Consider the following 16970-nt stretch of genomic DNA (forward strand, 5'->3'; position numbering starts at 1 on the left):
ATCTCATTTAAAAATATTGTACTAAGATAAGAGGTGGTTTATTAAAACTGATTTGATTATTTTGTTTGCAGTTAATTTGAAGATAAGCTCTATCAAATATTTCCTGTCTGCGGTTGTGTCTTTTGATAGAAAATGTCATGTTGTTGATAACAGGAAAAAAGTGCAATTTAAGGGATTTATGCCTTTCTTAGCATCTTGAGGGGAGGAAAAAAACCCAAAACTATGAGAGCTTGTTATTCTTATATTTGCTTTATACAGATGTCTCACTTTACAAGTGAAGATGAAGCTCTGTTACAGTCTATGCTTAGACAGTTGCTGCAGAGTGTGAAGGAAAAAATCACTGGAGCCCCATCAGTAGAATGTGCAGAAGAGATTCTCTTGCATTTGGAGGAAACAGATGAGAATTTTCACAAGTAAAAATATTTTTGCTATTTTTAATGTTTTGAAGGAGGTGAAATGTGTTGAACTATATTATTCTTGGGAAATGCTTATAATTTATATTGCTGTGTGAATGTGTATGTATTTATATATATCTCTCTAGATATTCCTGTCACTAATCAACTCTCAAAAGATGCTAATTTGGAGAATAAAAGTAATTTTGCCATTTTTCTGGTTTTTTTTTTTTTTTCACTCGATAATATATTTTTACTGTAATAGTAATTGATGAGCTGTTTGTGAGAGAGGAACTTGCAAAACTACCTGACTTAGTCAACTCTGATACACGTGTACGTGTAATGAGCTAAATGCACATGTGAACAGAAGCTAGAAGAAATCCTCACTGAAGGCTGTCAGGCAGTATTTTTGACAACTGCTAGACAATATAATTTTGTTTTTCAAAATAAGGTAAATTTTCAGAAGGCTACTTGGCTTCCATATTTGATTGTTCTGTCTGGCTTATACTACTGAACCCTTGTATATCTTATCAGGTAGTCGTTCTTTCAATTTATGTTTTGAATAAAGCAGAAATGTATCCCCATCACACTTCTTAAATCAGACTTGACAGTGACCTCACATGCAGTCTAGATTTCTGGAGCCCACACTCCTCTTTCCTTTCCATGGTATTCTAACTTGTTTATTTTTTTACTGCATGGGAGATTTTTAGTATGCATTTATGACAAGTCAAGAGAATATCAAGCTGAAATGACCTTGAAGACGTTTTAATAAGGACAGGAGTTCTGTGACCTGACGTCTTCTGAGAAATCTGGTTCCCTGCCATTTTTTTCAGAAGTCGCACTATCTACAGTCTCTTAAATTTATCTAGTTTTTAGCATTGCTTTGTCAGTGGTAGAAGTTAGGTAAAAGTAAATAAGTGAAATAGAACTAGGGTTTATCTAAAATTTCACTATAATTTTAAAATGTTCATGCTTTTGTGTCTTCTGAAGATGCTAAATGTTTTAAAATGTATTTTAGCTCAGTTTTAATTTGTATTACAAGTTGTATCAGATAACAGTTTTGTTGGCAGTCTTGTGACTTTGAAGCACCAGGTTACTGAGTGAGAAGCATGAGTTGGTTATGAACACACTGAAGTTGAAAATTACATGTAATTTTGAAAGAAAAACATTTTTATTTAAAGGACGATATATACAGTAAAAAAACCCAAACAACCAAAAGCTTATGAAATTACTTCTGTCAGTATTTCTTCTGAGGACTTATTAGGAAAATACCTAGGATGAGGGAGTAAAGTCTACAACTGGTGGAAACAATGCATACATAGCTTTCCCCTTCAGAACAGTGAAACCATGGCATCCATTACTTTTTCTGTTATGTTAAAAAATTGGTGATCCTAAAGATACTTTCATTTCATGAGGAAAGTTTTAACTTACATTTAATGAAAAATCAAGTGATGCTTTAAATGCAGAGAGTGAGCATTACTCTCTGGCGCTGGAATATTTCTGGAGGTATTCTAGTCTTGTTCGTAACCCACAGCAGTATAGGTTGGCTTTCATGGAAGGTCAGAGAGGTCATATGGCAATTTATTAGTGAGACCATTAAGAAACTTTCCTCTTGACCCTTACCCCAACCATCCAGGCTTCAAGCTCCTTTATTAGTAGTGTGTGTTTTTGGATTGTCCAATGTGCTAGTTCAGCTCAGCATTTTGATCAGCACTGTTTCTGCCTCGTGGTTATTTTGCCTCAGTAATTGTGTCAGATTTTGAGGCCCGACATTGTCCTTTTTTCCCACTTTGATGTAGAAAAGACAGAAACACAGGATCCTCAGCTAACAAAAAGGAAAATTGAATCAAGTTCAAAATGTATGTGTAGTAGTACAAATCAGGATTTTTAACTATAAGTAGCATGTTTCCTGTTGTATTTTTTTCCTAAATTAAAGTCCTAGAGTTTTTTTCGCACTTTTTTTCCCCCCCGGTGCTTCCTTTGTAAGCCCAACCAGATCAGTCTGACTTGATTCTGCATGTGAAGGAGTTCTGTCATTGCTGAAACACTTTATTTGTTGCAAAACATTTTTAAGGTGGAAGAATGATGCAGAAGATCAAGGCTAGGGCATCAAGCAGACATAAACTTAGTGGCATGAATAATGATGCGATTGCCGTGTATTTCAGAGCGAAGCAGTCACTGCAAAAATGCATACCCTGGAAACGTTACTGTCATAAAACAAATGGGAGAAAGTTTTATGAAAGCTTTCATTTAGTGGAGACTTGTGTGCAATTTCATTATTGCAGAAGTAAAAAACCAGCCTTGAAGACAAATGAAAATGCAAATAAACATGTTTGCATCTTTCTTGAGATGTATTTCTGTTACTTTCATTGAGAACAAAAGTGATGTAGGAATGGAAATAAGTGGGAAATGAAAAAAAAAAAAAAAAGGAGAGAAAAAAAAGACTGTTATACCTGATGGAACTTCAGGTCGGCAATCCAGTGATTGAAGATACAACATACAATATTATCATGATACATTGTATCATGATACAAGACACAATTTTCTGTGCTTATTTTTTTTAATATGTATCTTGAATGTAGTCTGATTTTTTTTTTTTTTTTAAATATCCAAGAAAGGCAAAAGCTCGTGCCTGTTCTAAGAGTTGCTTTTATTTACATTTGCATTTTATAGCTTTGGACTCTGTACCTATGTGGTGAACTGACTTTTTTATTTGAATTTTTCTCGGTCTGTATTTATCCAAATTAACACAAAGTAGTTGCACATCTACATTTGATATATGATATATATTTGATATATGATGCATCTAGTGTTTATGTATGATTACTTTTTTATGTGTTTCTGTTTGCCTTGTCCTTTTTACAAATCAGAAGACTAACAAAAAAATGTTTATATGTTCTGAGCACTACTTTTTAGCAATTTCTCTAGCTAATACAGAGTCTGAGGGCACAGCGAGTCTTTCGTTTGAAATCCCCCTCTGATTATTCTTTTGTTTAAACAAGTTTCTGAGAGTATCTAATAACAAGAGCACAAAGTGGCAGTTTCCTTTCGTTTAACATGTACATGTAATGACAGACAGCTAGTTTGTCAGTTTGACTGAGATCTTCTGCATACTGTCGTGACACACAGACTTTCATAAGCCTTAGACATGCTCATATGCTAGAATTTATAAATTGTGTTTTCTGTGCTGCTTCTCATTTTGTATGTATACTGCATAAATAATAATACTAGATGGATATACTGTAAGACAGAGCTATATTCAGGATGCTCCAAGTAATGTTTCTTCTGGAATTTTAAATTTGAGATTTCTTGATATTTCGTGATTTTTGTCTACAAAACCTTAACTTTTTATCTGAGTAGATTTTTACATTTAGAAGAAGCACAAAAGGAAGTTAGAAACTTATTGGGTATTGTTTCTTCCTGGAATATGCTGATAATGACCACATTGAAGAAAATCAAACTTTATTGTGTTTTTTTACACCGTTGAAGTTTATTTCGCTGCAAGTCATAAACCCTTACCTTAAAGTAACAGGTCTGCTGGGAGAGAAGATAGTGAATGTTAGTATAATGTTGAATATGTTTGGCAGTGAGCTCAAGGAAATCTATTGCATTTTACTTTTGTATATTTGTTGCAGCTATGAGTTTGTGAAATACCTTAGACAATATATAAATAATACTGTGGGATCTGTGATTGAAGAAGAAACAGAAAAATGTACTTCTGCTCAAAATCAGGGTGAGGTATCTGGCTATGACACGCTTGTCCAACGTGTTACTAAGAAGACCCGTGAATCAAAAGAGTGAGTATATATGTATAATTCACATTTTTGTTTCTTCTTGGTCTTTGTCTTCCTTTCTCCTTTCCAGAACTTTTTTTGAAAACATAAATTCTGAACCAGTGAGTAACAAAAGTGATTCTTTGCTTTCAAAAATCAGTGCTAAGCAATTCAAATATTCCCACCCTACATTGCTATTTGTCATGCTTCATCTCCCTCTGGAATTTTTTTTAAAAAGTGAATCATTTCATTCACTGAAATGGTGAATGTTGAAAAATGAAAAGCAGCCAAGCAATGCCACACTATTTTAGCATCAGTGGTCACTTTTATGTGTTGCAGAGGAAGAAAACAAGATAATTTTTGACTCTCATGTATTTTAACCACTAAAATGATTTTGTACACTACTTCAGCTGAACCATTTTTTCACTTATTTCTGTTGCACAATCTTAACTTCATCTCCATCTCTCTTTTTAGTGGAACTAGAGTTTTACTGTGGTGCCTATTGTTTACTATGTGTCCTCAGTAAGAAAGGAATTAAAAAATCATGTATGTTTCCATTCTAGCAGATTTTATTTTCTGTTTGTTTCAGAAGGTTTCGTATCTAGAAGTACACAGAAATGCTTTATGCACCATGCTTTTATAGGGTCCTTTTCTTGTCACCTGTCTGCGAGCATTCTGAATTCTGATCGAGCATTATTGGGTCTCGCTGTGATGGTCTTGATATAACTTCAGGATCATTCAAGGTTCCAGTTTTGTTCATTGTGATTACTAATTTTCCGTGGTAGGTAGTATACTTAAATGTATTTATGGAGAAAAATGTATTAAGGGATTTAACTCCTTAGTGACACATTTTGTATTTTCATAATACAGTCATTTATATTAGAAAGCAGTTCTTAATCAACTACACTTGGCTTTTGTTTTCACCTAGAAAATACATGTTGGGATGACTGTTTTTCAAATTATGCTGTTTGTGTCTTTTTGTTTCGAGGATCAGGACCTTAGGGTTCTCTTGCTTGTTAAAGTTGGTAGAAGACGCTCCAATGAACTAAATATGCCTGTATCTTATATTTTTAATTTGAGAGGTAGGAGGATATTAAAGCACAATATGGTAATTTATATCTTTGTGGACTGTAAAATAAGTAATAGTACCCTTAAAGTAAAAAATAATTTGAAATAAAATCCCAACATTTTACAATAGGATGTTTTTCTGAAGCAGCTTTTATTTTTGAATTGCTTCCTTGTGAATATTATTATTCAATTTATGTAACTTAGAAAAACCCTGATTTTCTTGAAAGAAAATTATTTTGTGTGCATGACCTGTACTCAAGATCATGAATCCAGATGATGTGTTGTCTTCTATTGGTTCTGCTTGAGGCTTATAGCAGAAGAAAAATTGGATGTTGAACTTGAAGAAACATAAACAGTAACAAGAATGAGAACTGGCCTGTTTTCTCAGGGACAGATTCTTCCTGTTGGTGGATTCACATTGTTCATTCTTAAGAACCTCCCAGAACATGATTATGTTAGCAATATTTCACTGAATGGTTTTAGAAGGGCAAAAAGGAATTTTATTATAATTTTAAAATATAGTTATCTGAAATGTATAAGGTACATACATGTTTTGTTGCTCATTTTGGATTTGCATTTGTTTTCTATTAATTTTTGTAAATTCAGTGAGTCTGGGTGTAAGTAGCATTATTCTATATTCAGTTATTAATGATTTAGTGTTTTTTTAATTAGTGAATTTTATGCTCTTTAATATTAAAATCATCTTTACTTTGAAGATACAGGGAAATGATGCACGCTTTGAAGAATGTCATGATGGTTGTAGTAGAATCTTTGATTGACAAGTTTGAAGAAGATCGAATACGTAACAAGGAGCTGGATAGTAAAACAAAGAAAGAACGTCAGAGTGGCTATTACACAGACAACTGTTCTGACAGCGATTCCTCGTTCAACCAAGTAAAATATGTTTTCTCTCTATGTTACGAAATAAGCATGGTAGTGCAAAATTGTTAAGTTTCTGTCAGTGGAGATTGAGAAGTAGCCCTAGAAAAAGATTCATCCTTCCTATCTTTGATATATCCTAAACCAAATTAATTACCTTTCTTTCACTCTGATGTACTAAGCTTATACTATCTGTCTAACCTTTAGACAGCATATGCTAGATGAGATGAATATGATGCCCATATGCTCTAAAGTACCTATGCGAGTACTGCATAGAAAAAGATAAAATAACGGTAAAAGCAATACATCATCTAACTTATTTGATTTTACTCTAGGAGCCAAGTAAAGTGCAGTTCATTTCCAGACTACTGCAGTATGCTATATTACTTATTGAATGAATTCTTATAAGGGATTTTGTGAAGATACAGGAAACTTTTAAGTAAAGCAAAGCAAAATATGTAACGAGAACTTTAGGCAAACAGCAGAAAACATTTAGAATGTTGACTTTCATGTTAAATTAGTATAAATGTTGAAGTCCTAATTATTAAAATTAAGTTAGATATCAGAAAGAGTGATGATTTTAATCTTCTGCTGTTCAGTTTAATAAAATATTCTAATGATCATTTTATAATGTGTATTACAGAGTTATACGTTCATGACTCAAGAACAGTTGCAGCTGCTTGTAGAAAGGCTTGACCCTATTCAGCCTAAGGAAGTAAGTTACAAAGAAGAAATAAAATGTTAATACAAATTAATGTTTATGGCATATTGGAAAACAGACTGTATGTACATAACAGTTCGTATGTACCTAAGTGGAATCTTGTCTTTGTTGGTTCATATATCTTGGCTTCAGTGGAGCAACTGCTCTGCAGTGCGGTATTTCATTGTTCATAACCATCTGGTTCAAAAGCTAGTGTTGCAGCAAGTATCTTTTTTTTTTTTGTTAGGAGTTTATGGGCATTTTGAGTTTGAAAAAAGTTGTTCTGTGAGAAGTGAGAGCTTTGGATGGAACTGAAGAAAAAAAGGAGAGCTTACCGCCTTTGGAAGAAGGGGCAGGCAACTCAGGAGGATTACAAGGATGTTGTGAGGATATGCAGGGAGAAGATCAGAAAGGCAAAGGCCCAGCTGGAACTTAAACTGGCCACCGCCGTTAAAGACAACAAAAAAAGTTTTTATAAATATATCAGTGACAAAAGGAGGGCCAGGGAGAATCTCCCTCCTTTGTTGGATGCAGAAGGTAACCTTGCCATGAAGGATGAGGAGAAGGCAGAGGTACTTAATGACTTCTTTGCCTCAGTCTTTAATAGTCAAGCTGGTCATACTCGGGTTTTTCAGGCCCCTGAGCTGGGAGATGGAGATAGGATACAGAGTGAAGTCCCAGTTGTTGAAGAGGTTGCAGTCACTGACCTGCTCCTCCACCTGGATGCGCGCAAGTCCATGGGGCCAGATGGAATTCACCCGAGGATACTGAGGGAGCTGGCAGAGGAGCTTGCCAAGCCACTCTCCATCATTTATCAGCAGTCCTGGTCACCCATGGAGGTCCCAGCTGACTGGAAGCTAGCAAATATGACGCCCCTCTACAAGAAGGGCAGGAAGGAGGATCCAGGGAACTACAGGCCTGTCAGCCTGACCTCGGTGCCAGGGAAGGTCATGGAGCAGATCATCTTGAGTGCCATTACACAGCACGTGTGGGACAACTGGGGGATCGGGCTCAGCCAGCATGGGTTTATGAAAGGGAGATCCTGTTTCACTAACCTGGTCTCCTTCTACGACAAGGTGACACGCTTAGCGGATGAGGGGAAGGCTGTGGATGTTGTCTACTTGTACTTTAGTAAGGCCTTTGACACTGTCTCCCACAGCATTCTCCTGGAAAAGCTGGCTGCTCACGGCTTGGATGGGTGCACTCTATGCTGGGTTAAAAACTGGCTGGACGGCCGAGCACAGAGAGTGGTGGTGAATGGAGTAAAATCCGGTTGGCGGCCGGTCACGAGTGGTGTTCCCCAGGGCTCAGTGTTGGGGCCGGTCCTGTTCAATATCTTCATTGATGATCTGGATGAGGGGATTGAGTGCACCCTCAGTAAGTTTGCAGATGACACCAAGTTGGGTGGAAGAGTCGATCTGCTGGAGGATAGGAAGGCCCTGCAGAGGGACCTGGACAGGCTGGATCGTTGGGCCGGGGCCAACTGCATGAGATTCAACAAGGCTCGGTGCCGGGTCCTGCACTTGGGTCACAACAACCCCAGGCAAGGCTACAGGCTTGGGGAGGAGTGGCTGGAGAGCTGCCTGGCAGAAAAGGACCTGGGGGTGTTGGTTGACAGCTGCCTGAACATGAGCCAGCAGTGTGCTCAGGTGGCCAAGAGGGCCAATGGCATCCTGGCCTGTGTCAGGAATAGTGTGGCCAGCAGGACCAGGGAGGTGATAGTGCCCCTGTACACGGCACTGGTGAGGCCACACCTCGGGTACTGTGTTCAGTTTTGGGCCCCTCACTACAAGAAGGACATCGAGGTGCTGGAGCGTGTCCAGAGAAGGGCAACGAAGTTGGTGAAGGGTCTAGAGCACCAGTCTTGTGAGGAGGGGCTGAGGGAGCTGGGGTTGTTTAGCCTGGAGAAGAGGAGGCTGAGGGGAGACCTTATTGCTCCCTACAACTACCTGAAAGGAGGTTGTAGTGAGGTGGGGGTCGGTCTCTTCTCCCTAGTAATGAGTGACAGGACAAGAGGAGATGGCCTCAAGGTGTGCCAGGGGAAGTTTAGGTGGGATATTAGGAAAAACTTGTTCACCGAAAGGGTGGTCAAGCGTTGGAACAGGCTGCCCAGGGAAGTGGTTGGAGGTATTTAAAGGATGGATAGACGTGGTGCTTGAGGACATGGTATAGTGATGGACTTGGCAGTGATAGGTTAATGGTTGGACTCGATGATCTTGAGGGTCTTTTCCAACCTTAACGATTCTATGATTCTATGATTCTAAGTAACGTTATTGAAGCTTATTTTCCTGTACACGTGCTCCTTGCCCTTCTTGGTATCTCCATGTTGTCCTTTGTGTTACCCTTAGAAGAGAGATGCCTGTTGATTTGCCAACAAGCTGCTGCCGGTTGGAATATATAAAGTCCAAGTTAGGTTTGCCTTACTGTCAGTGGCAGTACTAATTTTGGTCTGTAACCACCAATCAGCAGCAGCTGCTGCCATTTTTGAAGCTTGGAGAAACATTATTTTGAGAGTGCTGTCTCCATAAGATTTGTTTGGGATCGTCTGGCAGTTGAAAAAGGCATGGTAGATGGGAACTGGTATAAACATTGTGGTCGAGTTTTCATAGAAAAACAGGTAAAAAGTCTGATGCTATTAAATATTGTTACAATTTCCTACAGTTTGTTTCAGTAATATGAAATAAATTACTAGAGATTACAGTTGGCTACATATAGAACAAAATAAAAGTCATTTGAAATTATTTAAATTATAATGCTGATGAAAATTCAGCAGTAAAATATAGTGTCTAGTAACTCTCTTTCCACTTTCCCTTACTGACTTTTTAGAGAGCTGCTAGGCACATTTGTAGTATTTGGTGATAGCTTCCGATTTTCACTGATAAAAAAATATTTGATTACAAGCAGAAAGTAGAACATAATCCTTGCATCCAGTATTGAAAACCTGTATAAAACGGTTTTGTTGCTTCTTCAAATATATATTTGGGTTTTTTTTTCTCAGCGATGTAGTGTTTTATCTAAATCACCATAAAAGTATAGCAGAAGATAAGTATTCTGAAATTCCTTATCAGTTTTACAGCCAGGTCCTGTTCCTTCCTTCCTCCAAATTATATTGTAAATTACACATTTGAGAGGTTGTTGTGAACGGATTTGTGGTGTTTATCTTTTTGAACACTACAGGTTCGCCAAGAAGCATTGCAGGCACTGTGCTTTGCCCCTCCCTCTGATATACTGAACTCTGAGAGTTGGCCAAATCTGCGTAAGCATCTAACGATGTCTCTGTCAGATCCTGATGCAACGTTCAGTGTAAGCTAATGTTCTGTATTTAGTTAGCAGATGTGTAGCCTTAGTAAAGAGTACTGAAGAGGAATAAGAAGTTACATATGTATTATGAGTAGTCCAGCAGGGTCCCAAGGCATTTTATTATTTGTGTATGTATCAGGTAAACTCTTTGAAGTAGAAGAACTGTATGATTCCAGTACATCTTGATTTAAAGGATTACAACAGGATTTCAGTAGGATTTTTAGAGACTGGAGTACTCATTTACGTATCTTTTAATGGGAATGAAGAGGTTTGAGTGTCTTCTAGCAAACAGATGTAAAAAAAATTGACAAAACTTTTCTGTAAAACATATAATGTTAATATTTCCTATTTAAGTCAAGTATATGCTCCATGACAATGAGAAAATGATAATAGTAACATTACACAGGCACTGATGAGGGGAAAAAAAAATGGCAGCTGCTTAAACTGCTTTCAGATTATTTGTTATGCCAATTAAGCCTTTTTTTCTTTTTCTTTCAATTTTAAAGTGATTATCAAACAAATATGAAAGTTGCCCCAGCTGCTGTCACGTATTTCTCTTTCAGCTTAAAAGCTCAACAGTTTCTTTTGAAACAGTGCTAGTTACAAGTCATTGGTACATTTAATAATATAAAAACATTAATGTTAATGGAGAAGTACGGTAATATTCCCTCATCTGCTTCTTTGTATCTCAGTGAGGCTTTGCATTGGTGCTGTCAGTTAAAGTATTTGAGTAAAATTTCCTTTGGACTATAGGTTTCTGTGGTCCCAAACTGTATATTTTTATAAAATATGCTTCACATCTGTAGAGATATCTGAGCAATATGTAATATTAAGAATAATGCCACTACATACTGATTATTGTGCAATGATAATACACGGTTACATGACTATTTAACACATTGGTTGCTTTTTCTCCCTTAGGAGAAAATTCTTAGGTTCTATGCAAAAACCTTTTCTTCTTCTCCATTTAATATGACAAGAGAAGTCTATACAAGTTTAGGTATGTGCATTTAATTACATTTAAGACTTCGTGAGTCATGTACTTCCTGAAAATCAGTTAACTTTTATAATGAAGCTGTATAATACAGTCTGTTTTGCCACTATTGTCGTGGAGGTGAGTGGGTGTTTTTTTTTCCTTCTTTTTTAGCAAGACACTTGGAGTTGTACTTTCTTTCTGGAGAATATTCTCTTCATATTTCAGCTGGTCTGGATGTATCTAACGCAGACATAAATCGTTTACTTAAAAAGGTATAAATGAACTCTCCATACGTTTTTTGTCATTACTGAAACATCATACATTATTTATTTTTTAATTTTAATAATTATGTTTTCAGGTGCGCCTTTTAAATGAGTACCAAAAGGAAGCTCCCTCTTCCTGGATTCGACATCCAGAAAAGTATGTCACCTTCAAAAACTTGTCACTGTTTCTTAATTTAATGTTTTTTGAGGTATAATTAGATGCATATAATTTTAGCAAAAGGTTGATTACAGGATGCACGGATGACTGGTCAGTGATAAGGAGGGGAATATAAATAGAGGGTAGGAAAAGTGGAATAGGGAAGTTGCATAGGAGTAGTCATGGGTCATATTAAGCTGCTTACTTAGCTTTTGAAGTGTTTTAAGTGCTTTTTAACAAAAATAAGTTGGGTGTTTTACAAAGTAACAAGTATAATAAAATACGTAATCACGTAGGAGAATACACATGTATGTTGTTATTAGTTTTATTCATGGTCATACAAAGAATGAATATCCTTACAAGATCAAGTTAAAGATAATGTTGTTGATATATATGATTTATCTGAAGAATGAGGTTTTACCGGAAGTTTGTTCCTGAGTCTTACTGGTGGAAAGATTTAAGTGATTTTTGTTTTCTGTTCATTTTTTCCTATTCGTGTCATAAGGTACATGGAAGAAGTAGTGGAGAGTACCTTTTCACTTTTGTCAGTAAAACACGACCCTAATCATCCTGCCTCTGCAGATTTTTTGAGTCCGGTCTACTTCTTGGCTCTGCTGGATATCAAAGCAATATGGTTTAAAAAGTGGACGGTAAACAAAAAAAACCCACCCCAACAACCCGTAACTTATTCGTGTCTGACATGTATTTTGAAAAGTTTGATTTATTACTATTATTATCACAGACCTATTGTGACCTGATAACAACCTATAATGAGTACTGTAATTAAGGACGTCTGGGGTTTTTTTTTTTAGGCATTTATGTCCTTTGCCCTTTAACACTACTTTCTCCCTCCATTTCTATTCAGTTACTAGTTTTCATAAAATTTCTGAAATCTGCACTTTGGGACTTCAGTCCCTTTGTCATAATTGACTGACAGCCATCAAAAGATGCAAATATTTTTCAGGAAGAAGTGATGAGCATGAAAGTAGTTATGTATATGTGATATGCTGGACACAACTTACTAACCTCAAGTGGACATTAGAGCTTTTTGCAGCCTACCATGTATAAACTTATAATTTAGGATTTACATGGCAATGTCAAAACATGTTCTCTAACATTTCAGCATAGTTATTGTTTTTCTCTTTATTGCATGTTCTGCTGCACATTTTTCTAATGACATAATTTTTTTTTTTGTCGTCTTAAATGTACTGCAAACAAAAGGCTCAGCTGAGTATAATACTAGTTTACACAAGCTGGAGTTCAATACATTGAATATGTACTGTGCACAGGATCTCTAATAGAACAGAATTGGAAATAATTTCTACTCTTTAATTAAAAAATAAAACTTCGTGTTTGAAGTTGACATTAGGTCTTCTTTGTCATTTTAGCATGCGTACTACAGCAGAACAGTGGTATTTAGGCTTTTGGAAAAGAAATATAAACCTTTGGTGAGTATATCCCAAGGCAAATTTACTTGGAACTTGTTCTTGCTTTGCACGTTGTGGCTTGAGCATTTTTTTTCTTTTTTTTCCCTTTTGTCAGAGCTGTTCCATGTTGTTTAGCTAGATGAGCCTTTTTGATTTTAATTTTTTTTTTTAATTTCTTTTTGTTTTAATGAATCATTGTTAAATGCAAAGAAGGGTATGTGACCAGCTCTTGAGTAAGGGGAAATTTGGATGTTTTACAGCAGATGTTTAATTAGGATTATTATTTATTAATTTCTTATGTTGCATTCATATTTAGAATTATTTCTGACAATGTATAAAAATAGAAAATGGTGCATGAAAAAATATCATGAAAACTCTATGCTGAATTTTGATTTTTGATGGAAAGAGACTAAAATACCACCATTGTGTTCTTTAAGTTGTGATATGAAGCATTCAGGATTCAAAGTGACAGCAAAATAAATCAAACTGGGAAAACATCTTTAGTAACATAGGTGTTAATCCTATCACATATTCTGTATGGGAAGATCTCTTCACTGGGATGGAAGTTTCATTGTTTTCAGTGAGACCAATATAGATGTGAGATCCATTCATATAGACAGGACTTTGTAAAATCTTGTAATACAAATGAAATATAATGTAAAATATATGTGACTGATAAAACCTTAAGATAAGAGACAAGGATACAGACAACTATAAAAGGTGTTTGTCTTGTTTATCTGTATGCATAGAACAGAGCATAGAATAAAGCATGTTCCATGCAACAAAAAGTTTACAATAGGAAGTCCATGAGCAGGGAAGTTTAATCTACTTTATAAGCATAGAGTAAACATCCGATTAGATATTTTTTTATTACATATGTCTGTACATTTTACGTACACTTGTGAATGAATCTTAGCAGCTCCAAACTGTAATAAATCTAAATGTACTTCTTTGTTCAAATGCTGTATTTGTGGTTCATTTCTAAACCCATGCTGATAATTTTTAAACTTTTATATACATTGATTAGATGATAATGCTATGATAATGATACAACACTTCTGCAAAGAACAGTAATAGCACTGACAGCACCCAACAACCAAACTTACAGTTTAGTAAGTGTATTCAAGACAGTTTTTCACATGCGGAAAATGAAAATCTTCCATAGTAATGACAAAACGGCAATGACAGAGTGCCATTAACTTCTCAAAATACTTGCATGTTCTCTGTACTCTTTTTCATAGATTGGCTTAATGCTTATAGAGCTGCTAGTGTGATAATGTAATAATGGCAACGTGTTTTAATAGTCCTGTAAAATTTTGCCTCCTGTTGGTTAACCCATCCAAAGCACTGAAACATGAGGTAATTGCAGTGAAGTGGATATTTAGGTTCTTGTGTTAAGGGACAGTACTTGGATACAAGAGAGAATGACTTGTTAAAGACCAGGTATTTTATTATTTTGTGCTTTTATCAACAGATTAATGCAGCTGTCCAGCAGTGTCTTGATTATTTTGAATTTTGCAAGGCAGCAGTTAATAAAAACTCCGGAGTCAATGACTTCTCCCAGCAGCACTGTAGTGAGTATCTTTGCATATCTTGCATTATATGCACATGCGTCCACATTCTCTAGGTCTCTGAGCATGCTACCTCAAGAGGAAGGCATTCTATCTGTTTCTTTTCTTCCCAAAATATTGTATGTCTATCTTTTGAGAGAACACTAATAGCAGTGATTAGTTACTTAAGCTGCCTGCCTTTATATACAAAATGATCCATGTATGTTGCAGGTAGTAGCTGGGTACTGTGCACTAAACTAAAAAAGTCAAGTTCTAATTTTTTTGTTTTATTATTAAAGGTGATAAGCAGAACTTTTCTTACACTGGACCAGAATTGCAGTACATCTATTTTGTTCATTCACTGTGCCTTTTAGGAAGATTGTTGATCTATAAGCAAGGCCGAAATCTCTTTCCAGTACAGCTGAAGAATAAAAAAGGTAAGGGGAGGGCTGAGGAAAATGGAACCTGTTGAGCAACACTTTATCCGTACCTGATATATGTTTGCACTGAATATTGTGGACATTATAGGACAATACTCTGTTCAGCAATTCTGTGCCTGGAAACCTTTCTTAAAAGATGGTACAGGTAATTTTGAGCATCAACACAGTTTTTTAATCTTTGATGGATGTGGTTGAATAGATTGCTTTTATCCGTGACGTTTAATATATTAATATCATGTTGAAGGAAAGTTGGATCAGTGTGTAAGTGATGCAGTCTTTCTAGGTGTGAGTAATAGCTTTTGTGAAACCAATTGATATAATCGGTTGGAAGAGAGACATGTCCAGGGACCAAAACTGTTTTTCAGGTGTGAAACAAAATCACTAATTGCAAATTGAAAACAATTGCTCTGAGCTTAACCTATTAATCTAATTAAGGTAAAACAATGGTAGAGGAAAAGGTTGGTACCTGTCAAACAGACGTGTTAGTAAGGACAGAAGACAGGAGATGGAAAAGCCCTTGGATATCTAGAGAAATCTGCATACAGTGATACATTGTGCAGGGTTGGCAAATGCAAGTGTGTGAGAAGAATTGTAGTGTTCCATTACACTAATGTCTTTATTAATTCAGTGTAGAATTCAAAACATTACTGGATACTAATTCTGAGACTTGTCTTTTGAAGGTATTTTGTCCATCTGCTTTGAGGATCAGGACTTAATAGATCCAATGTAGAGCAGTTGTGAGGAAGAAACATCTACTAATTGAGTGCTTTTGTCATTTATGGATTATCTGTATACCACCATTCAAGCAGTGATCCATTGGTGATGGTTGGTTTTTTCTTTCTCCCCTACAAAAGTAACAATCTCGCCATCTGTCTTCTTAATAGTGTCCTTCTCAGCTTCATAGATAGCAACCCTTTCCCCACAAATTGTCTGATTTATTAACATAATTACATTAAACTTGGAGCAATAGTTCCCAACCTGCATTTAGCTACGTTTGTTGTTTTTGTTTCAGACCTGAAGAAGAGTTGTCTGACAGCTTGTCCCTTTTCCAGTTTCACTTAATCTAATAGCAAGGTAATGCTTTTTCCTGCAGCTGTGTATATTGAGCATTCTCAAACTTTGGCTGCCATTTGTTTCAATTAAAGACATGGTAAAATTGCAACTGGCTAAACTGTGAGCAAGATTAAGCCTTATAAGTTGATCATGAAATACCATGGTAGAGTCCCAGGGACATGCATGTCCTTTGCTTTATCAGTTGTACATATGTCGATTTCCTCAATAAAGCAAAGCATTGTTCATACATATTTACAAAATCCATTTCATTTGTAAAACTGAAGTTTTTGCACTTTAATTTTCAGAGTACTTTCCTTTTTTTTTTTTTTTGTTTAATAGATAGTGTATCCATAACCCATCTGTTGGTATTATTTACTCAGCTTATTTATTACTCTCCAAGTTACCCAAAGACAGCTTTGGCAGTGCGTACAGGTAAATGTTTGGTTTTAATATATGCTAATATATGTAATTATAATGAGGCATGCGGTAACTTCTTCTGTAACTTTTAATTTGAGTCTATTATTTGTGCAGATTTTTCTCTTCCCTTCCTCCCTTATCTTTCCTTCTTCCCTCTGTGTTACATCAGTGCTTAGCAAAATTATAATTCAGAAGCATCTATATAAGACGTATAGATATGTTTGTGTAAGTTAAAGTATAAACACATACTTCTTCTGTTCGCCAGACAATTATTCTCCAGCAAGTCTTGTTATGGATATTCTGCAAGTTTTTTGTGATCAAACAGGATGTGCTGCTGAATGTTTATATACGGATGCAGTGATAGATGCCTTACTTCATCCTGTTCAAAGTTTACTGAGTGGAACAGAGGTTTGTAGTAATCTTCAAATAATTTTTAAATCTATAGAATATTATCATTTTTCTGTATTTTCTATGTAGAAGATTTATTTAGTCACATGGTAACTTCTGTAGTATTTTTACATTAGCTATTATAGTTTGCTTTAAATAGCATAGGCTATCATTATGATTGATCTGAC

At 35.9% G+C, this 16970-nt stretch overlaps 1 protein-coding gene across 1 annotated transcript in view; it reads left to right on the plus strand.

The window, feature by feature from the left end:
- Nucleotides 1-258: 258 nt before the first annotated feature.
- TBC1D32 (TBC1 domain family member 32) overlaps nucleotides 259-16970 on the plus strand; it is a gene marked incomplete at its 5' end in the record, with an annotated part of 82170 nt that continues 65458 nt past the window's right edge. The window contains 14 exons of the mRNA XM_082305566.1: nucleotides 259-413; nucleotides 4028-4189; nucleotides 5950-6127; nucleotides 6756-6827; nucleotides 9990-10115; nucleotides 11034-11112; nucleotides 11260-11360; nucleotides 11447-11508; nucleotides 12014-12158; nucleotides 12897-12956; nucleotides 14410-14509; nucleotides 14785-14922; nucleotides 16318-16410; nucleotides 16661-16803. Coding sequence (XP_082161692.1) covers nucleotides 259-413; nucleotides 4028-4189; nucleotides 5950-6127; nucleotides 6756-6827; nucleotides 9990-10115; nucleotides 11034-11112; nucleotides 11260-11360; nucleotides 11447-11508; nucleotides 12014-12158; nucleotides 12897-12956; nucleotides 14410-14509; nucleotides 14785-14922; nucleotides 16318-16410; nucleotides 16661-16803 — 1614 coding nt within the window. The remainder of the gene's footprint in view (nucleotides 414-4027; nucleotides 4190-5949; nucleotides 6128-6755; nucleotides 6828-9989; nucleotides 10116-11033; nucleotides 11113-11259; nucleotides 11361-11446; nucleotides 11509-12013; nucleotides 12159-12896; nucleotides 12957-14409; nucleotides 14510-14784; nucleotides 14923-16317; nucleotides 16411-16660; nucleotides 16804-16970) is intronic.

Source organism: Platalea leucorodia (assembly GCF_965183815.1).
Source record: "Platalea leucorodia genome assembly, chromosome: 3".
Taxonomy (NCBI): Eukaryota; Metazoa; Chordata; class Aves; order Pelecaniformes; family Threskiornithidae; genus Platalea; species Platalea leucorodia.